This window comes from Cryptosporidium andersoni (genome assembly GCF_001865355.1).
Source record: "Cryptosporidium andersoni isolate 30847 chromosome Unknown contig_73, whole genome shotgun sequence".
NCBI lineage: Eukaryota > Apicomplexa > Conoidasida > Eucoccidiorida > Cryptosporidiidae > Cryptosporidium > Cryptosporidium andersoni.
The window spans coordinates 22,829-29,704 of NW_027122896.1; the positions used below are offsets into that span (position 1 = coordinate 22,829).

General features: G+C 22.6%; 5 protein-coding genes across 5 annotated transcripts; 1 reads left to right on the forward strand and 4 right to left on the reverse strand.

Moving 5' to 3' along the window:
• Positions 1-887: 887 nt before the first annotated feature.
• cand_010340 (uncharacterized protein) lies at positions 888-1,937 on the reverse strand (the record flags this gene model as incomplete). The annotated part of the gene is made up of 1 exon (XM_067211273.1): positions 888-1,937. The coding sequence occupies one exon, from the start codon at positions 1,935-1,937 to the stop codon at positions 888-890; it is 1,050 nt and encodes a 349-aa protein (XP_067067074.1).
• A 230-nt stretch (positions 1,938-2,167) lies between these two features.
• Positions 2,168-3,093, reverse strand: cand_010350 (Rab11 protein; the record flags this gene model as incomplete). The annotated part of the gene is made up of 3 exons (XM_067211274.1): positions 2,168-2,741; positions 2,942-2,990; positions 3,054-3,093. 3 exons carry the CDS (start codon positions 3,091-3,093, stop codon positions 2,168-2,170), a joined length of 663 nt encoding a protein of 220 aa, XP_067067075.1.
• Positions 3,094-3,233: 140 nt separating this feature from the next.
• On the reverse strand, positions 3,234-3,758 carry cand_010360 (uncharacterized protein; the record flags this gene model as incomplete). The annotated part of the gene is made up of 1 exon (XM_067211275.1): positions 3,234-3,758. One exon carries the CDS (start codon positions 3,756-3,758, stop codon positions 3,234-3,236), a length of 525 nt encoding a protein of 174 aa, XP_067067076.1.
• A 180-nt stretch (positions 3,759-3,938) lies between these two features.
• On the reverse strand, positions 3,939-5,651 carry cand_010370 (uncharacterized protein; the record flags this gene model as incomplete). Its single annotated transcript, XM_067211276.1, has 1 exon — positions 3,939-5,651. One exon carries the CDS (start codon positions 5,649-5,651, stop codon positions 3,939-3,941), a length of 1,713 nt encoding a protein of 570 aa, XP_067067077.1.
• Positions 5,652-5,858: 207 nt separating this feature from the next.
• On the forward strand, positions 5,859-6,641 carry cand_010380 (uncharacterized protein; the record flags this gene model as incomplete). The annotated part of the gene is made up of 1 exon (XM_067211277.1): positions 5,859-6,641. One exon carries the CDS (start codon positions 5,859-5,861, stop codon positions 6,639-6,641), a length of 783 nt encoding a protein of 260 aa, XP_067067078.1.
• Between the last annotated feature and the right edge of the window lie 235 nt (positions 6,642-6,876).

Sequence of the window (6,876 nt, forward strand, 5' to 3'; positions counted from 1 at the left end):
AGGATTCAAATTGGAATCATAAAGAAACATACTCAAAATAACCCTAAAATATAATAATAAAAATCATTTAACTCCAAATTCAATAAATTTATAAATAAAATTTAAGTTTTTTTATACATAACATAATATGTATAAATATGAACTTCTTTTTTTTTTTAATAATAAGCTTACATTAGTAATATACCCAAAATTATTATTTTTGAGAATTTGTTTCTGAAACCATCTAATTTCTTCATTATACTTATTATTTTACCTACGACAAATAATTACGACAAAATATAATTATGTATACTAAAAAAATTCCAAATCAAAAAATATATTTAAAGACAAAAAAAAAAAGACTAGTGGGGATGCATGCTATACCGGTAAAGGATACCAAAAAAGTATTGAGTAAATAACTCCATTAACGTTCATAGCGCCTTTGCATGCAAATTAAAATTTCATAGCAGCATACAATCTATTAATATTTTCGAAAAAAAGAAAATTAGAAACAAAAATTAATGGTTAAATTACTCCAAACTTATTTTATACCCTATTTCAGAATATTTTATCTCTAAATATTTAAACTAATTTATTACCTTCAAAATCATTACTCTATTTTAAAAATCAAGTTCATCAAATTAACTTTTTATATATTAAAATTAAATAGAGGGGTTTATAACTATATAATAATAAATATCTTCTCATATATAATTAATTTAACAGAAATATCCCTAATGAAATAGTTGGAAAATGGTATAATGTAATCCATAAAACTTACAATATATATCTTATAATACAAATAAATTTTTAATTTCTTATAAAGAACAATTGAATCTTAATAAAAATAATAACTTGAACAATTGTTATCAGTTGTCTTTATTTCTTCCGAATAAAGAAAAGAGAAGTTAAGTATGCTGTTGTATAGACATGTTTAAATTAGATCTTGATGGATCTTCTACAAAATTAGATGTATTTATATTATTTTTCTGTATATATTTATCAGAGTTATAACTATCTCTATTAGAATATATTGATTGTGATAAATATCTACCATCAACTTCATAAGAATAATTACAATTTTGTTGAAAATATTTATCATGTTTTGTATTATCAATACATCTATATCCACTTTCAATTGTAATAGATGATGAATTACATTGTTGCTGGTAATTATTATATATAGAACATGGAGTATTCGAAATTATATTTGTCTTTGTAGAAGATGGGCTATAGTAATAGTTATTATATTTTAATGATAATACTGGATTACTTTTAAATAATTTTCTAAATCTTATATCACTATTTGATCCAGATTTTATATCTTGAGCTTGTAAGGTCCTACGCTTTGCACCTTGAGTATACTTCCATGAAGAATTTGTCAAGTCACGTACAAAAAGTTCACAAGCAATAGCTAATAAAGCTGGTACTTCACTTCCAATCATATGTTTTACTGAACCAACATATTTCATTATCTTTTTTATTCTAGTATGTGGTAAACATCTACTTAAGATTTGTAATTCATCTTCATTAAATATAGGTATATTATTTATCTCATTTTTAAACATATCCAAGGATGTACTATGTACATCTCTACTATTCAAATTACTAGAACCTGCTATTTCTAAATTATTTGTAACTCTATTATGCATTAAATTCAAATTATTCGTCATATTAAAGTTGGGTGTATTATTTAAATATTGATTACAAGAATTTATATTTGTCCATGAATTATCAAAATTATTCCCAGTATCTGTTTTATATTCACAACTATTATAATTTTTACCAAGTGAAGAGTAATAATCTCCATTTTCAGAATAATATGATCCATATTCTAATTGCTGATTCCCAGTTATAATATTCAGATTATTAGTATACAAGTACACATTATCACAGTAACCATTAGATCTTTCTTTTGTCTGACTCTTTAATCCTCCTAATGTTTCAGAGTAATACATTCTATACTATTATAACTTTTTTATTAAATTTATCCTCTATAGAACTATCTTTAATTTTCACTTTAGGCTTGTCAAAAAAAAAAATATGGCGCCTTAATGTATGCCGTGACACGGCCACGTGGAGTTATCTGGACTTTAACCTAACAAATTCAAATTGTAAAATAAATAAATAAATAAATAAATAAAAGTGAAATATTACATCATCATCATAAATAAAGCATTATAGATGTTTAACAGCAACTAGATTTCCTTTTTAGACCTTTAGAATCAAGATCAACTCTAACTGGATCTACTCGTACTCCTTGACTACCTATAGGTAAAGTAGTTTTTGTTAAATCATGTTGACTTGCTATTTGTCTTTCACTTCGAAGCATATAGATTTCAGAAAGAATTCTATGAAATGCTTGTTCTACATTAGAGGAATTTAATGCAGATGCTTCCATACATGCCATTCCTTCTTTTTCAGAGAACATACAAGCTTCCTCTTGTGTTACTGCTCTTAAATGTTTTAAATCAGATTTATTTCCAACTAGTAAAACTACAATATTGGGGTCCGCATGATCTCTTAATTCTTTGAGCCATCTTTCAACATTTTCAAATGAAGATCTCTTAGATATATCATATACTAATAAGGCTCCTACAGCTCCTCTATAATAAGCTGAAGTGATTGCCCTATATCTTTCTTGTCCTGCTGTATCCCATATCTGAGCTTTAATGACCTTTCCTTGTGTCATGATACTTTTCGTAGCAAATTCCACACCAATTGTTGATTTTGATTCTAAGTTGAATTCATCACGTGTAAATCTGAATATTAATAAAAGAATTTTAAAAAGCGGTATTCAATGATTCTCACATGATAATTCCGAGTAAGATAAAAATAATGGGAATTTTATTATCATATAATATATAGTACTTTAAGATATAACCGTATATATTACAGAATTGTAAGGTTTACTTATCACTTGGAATTATATATTCTATTAGAATATTATAACCAAACTTACCTTGATAGTAGGTTAGACTTTCCAACACCAGAATCACCAATTAAAACAACTATAAAGTTGATAAAATTCAATTTATAAGACCTCATAATTATATATAGAAAATGTAACCTACTTTTGTATAAATAATCATAATATTCATCCTTAACATTCATTTTTCAGATATAAATTAAAATGATAATATGAACTATTGAGAGGGGCTTAAATTTTGGCGAATAAAAGACAGAAATGTGCGTAAAGTGATTTAAAGGAAAGAAAAAAGTATAATATATTTATATATATGAGTTCCAATAGTTTATAACTTTAAGTTTGCAAAATTGATTTTTTCCGGTTTTTTATTATCTATGTATTTTATTTTCTCGGAAATATAACAAAACTCTTCATAAGATATTTGAGATGGATTATCAGTATTTTTGAACAATTCAGAATATTCATCTTGATATCTAATATTATCATTCTTATTATTAGATATTTCTATATTTAAAGAATTTTGCTTATCATCTTCCCAAAATATTTTAGAATCATTATGCATCTTTTTAGTACTAGTCTTCTCCTTAAGACAATTATTAGATATATAACTTGAATTAAATATCTTAAATTCCTGTTCTTCCCTATATTGTTTCTTTGCCCAATTTATCATACTATGAACTTCTATATCTGATAGATCTAATTTTAAGACCTTAGCCATATTCAAAATTTCATTATGAGTTATATAAGTTTGATTATTACGTCCATTAACTAACAAAGTCCACAATTTGTCTTCAAGATTACTTTTAGATTTAGCTAAATCTACTATTTCTGATTTAAATATTGTATCCATTAAATATTTAAAAAAAGAAAATCATATTTCACATTATTTGTTAATAGTCAATATAGTAAATATTAATTAGGTAAGCGGTATTAAGAAATTATATTGTATATATGATTGAAGGACTCAATTTTTTTTCTTTTTTAAATATTGAATTATATTAATAGTATATATTAGTATATATCACTATTATCAAAAAATATCCAATTCTTTATTTTTAAGCCATTTTATAAAATTATTAATTAGTATTTCTTTATCAGATTTATTTTGAGTTCTAATAATATTTAAATTATGTTTTCTTTGAATAATATTTAAAGAGTAATTTTCAGGTAAAAATATTTTTTTATTCTCTATATTTTGTCTATTTTCGAATTTTAAATGAACTATAAAGAAGTTTTCTGGATCTATAAATTTTACTCCTGTTGATATATTATTATATATATTTGACTCTTTTATAAAAGGTTTCATCCATGCATTACTTAGACACTTCATTTCATATGAAATTTCATAAGAAGTTTGTTTAAATTCTGTATATATATTATATGGTCCAATAAGTATATTAAAACAATTTAAAATTATAGGAGAGAATTGAATATGAATAAATATTGAAATATTATTACATTGATACATTTTCAAATACATACAATCAATATGTATTGTTATATTTTGATTATTTACCAAAGAAACATATCCAATAATATTTGTTGAATAAATATAGCATTCAGTTGAATCTATAATATGTAATATTTCCAAAGGTCTTGAAATATATATTTTTACTTTAGAACATCCCCTAATTATCAAATTTCTTATATTAGAATCATTTATTATTTTACTTTTTTTATCATTATGTTCATTATAACAATATATATATTCATCTAAATAAATATTTCTATCCATATTATTAATTATACAATAAAAATCTTTCAAATACTTGTATTTAAACATTGGATTATTTTCAGTTGGTATATATATAGCTAATTCTAAATTTTCTTCATTGATATCCACAATTCTATAATTAAATACTGATTGTAAATTACCTAAATTTTTATATATAATATTTTGATCCTCTTCTTGAATATTTCTAGAAATACATCTAAAAAAATATTTTATTATATATTCTTTATTTTCATATTCATTAAGTATATACTCAAGTGTAGATATATTATCTCTAATAAATTTTTGAATTAGAATAACTGAATCAAAACATAATAAATCTGATATATCCACTGATAAAAGTATAAATTGAAACATTAAAAATATAGAAAATACCCCAAAATCTACTTGAAATGTATCTCCATATAAATCATTATCTTTATTATTTCCATTCTTAAATTTTATACAATCAAAATTAATATAATCATATACATCATTAAAATTATTCTCTTTAAAATTTATTTCTTTATTTATATTATTTTTTTTTTTAAAAAGATTGTATGTCTCTGAATTTATATTTTCGGTACCTTGCCCTGTAACATCATACATGCAAATATCAGTATTATTGATACCCTTAATCCTCTTAAATGATATATTAGATAAACCAAGTAATATAGAAGAAATTAGACTATTCCAATATAATGGGATATTTTGAAATGAAAAATTATAAAGTTGTCGTAATTGAGTTCCAAGTATCCTTTTCTTAAGTAACCAGAATTCTCTACTTTTATCTATGATATCTGAGTTTATAATATCATCATTTTTATTTAATATGAAATCCTGGCCCATAGAAAATTCAATCCAATCTTTTACTCCTAAAAAATTATTACCTATGTATTCTTTTAGTAGCTTTATATATAATATAAAATTATCATGATCCCATTTTTTATATTCTAACAGATTACCATATAAATATATTTGACTAATCACTTTAATACAAGGAATTAGTAATATTTTTGGTTTTTCTATCATACTAATTTAATATTTTTGACATGTATTTGATTAATAATATATTTTTTTTTTTTTGACCCACATATAAAACCGCCAAGTTTAAACCATATTCTATAAATACTTCAAATAAAATATTCTCAATAGTCACAAATTGTATGTTATATTATTATTATATCCTCATAAATTAATAATTATGAATATTATTACTTAATAAATAATCATTATATTATGTCATCTAAATTATACTTACCTACAAATTTATATAATTTCTGGATCTATATTTTACCATGGTCCTTTGCTAGTATATATATATTATCTATATGGCATTATATTAAAATTAAATATTCTCTTCAACCTAAACAAATGAGATGTCTATTTGGTCTTATATTATCTGTTACTTCCTCACTTGTATCTATTCCCATAGCATATAATTTATGGAGTGTTTATTTCTCAAATAATATGAATCTTCAACTCTTACTAGACTATAATACACAATATTACAATATATATATCATTTGTTTATTTCTTGCAACTTTTTTTTGGGATTTAGTTTATGGATTTATTTATTTTCCAAATAATATGTTTATTTTTAGTGGTATTTTTCATCATATTGCTTATACTATATTCTTATTATATCTTATTAAAGTAAATGCTTGCAATTTATTCCTTATTGCATTACCTGAAGAGATACCTACTATATTCATTTCATATCGTGGGATATTTCCTTATCATCTTACTGTGTTCATAAATCAAATGTTTTGTTTAAATTTTTTATTATTCCGTATTATATATCATATATTGGGTTATTGTTTGTTATTTTACTCTTCTTTAAATAGATCAATTACTTATTTATGGATACCTATATCACTTACAATATTTGTACATTGTAATTGGTATATAAAGTGGCTTAAGAAACATGTTTATAATGTACACAATTCATCTTCAAATGAAATGTCAGATGAAATGAGTTATATAGCAATTACAGATAATAATATAGACGAAACTACATAAGTTAATATTGAACATTTTAGTTTGAATAAAAATATATTAATTAAGTATTAGGTATTAAGTATTTAAAACTTATCTTTGAAATTAAAGAAAGAAAAAAAAAAAAAAGGTATAAGTTCTAATATAAAGTTAATAAAGAATCACTGCTAAATAGATTAGATTAGTAAATATTATTTAAATAATTTTTAAGTGATACATGTAGAGAATGAACTCAAATTATATAAATATAAAAATAAAT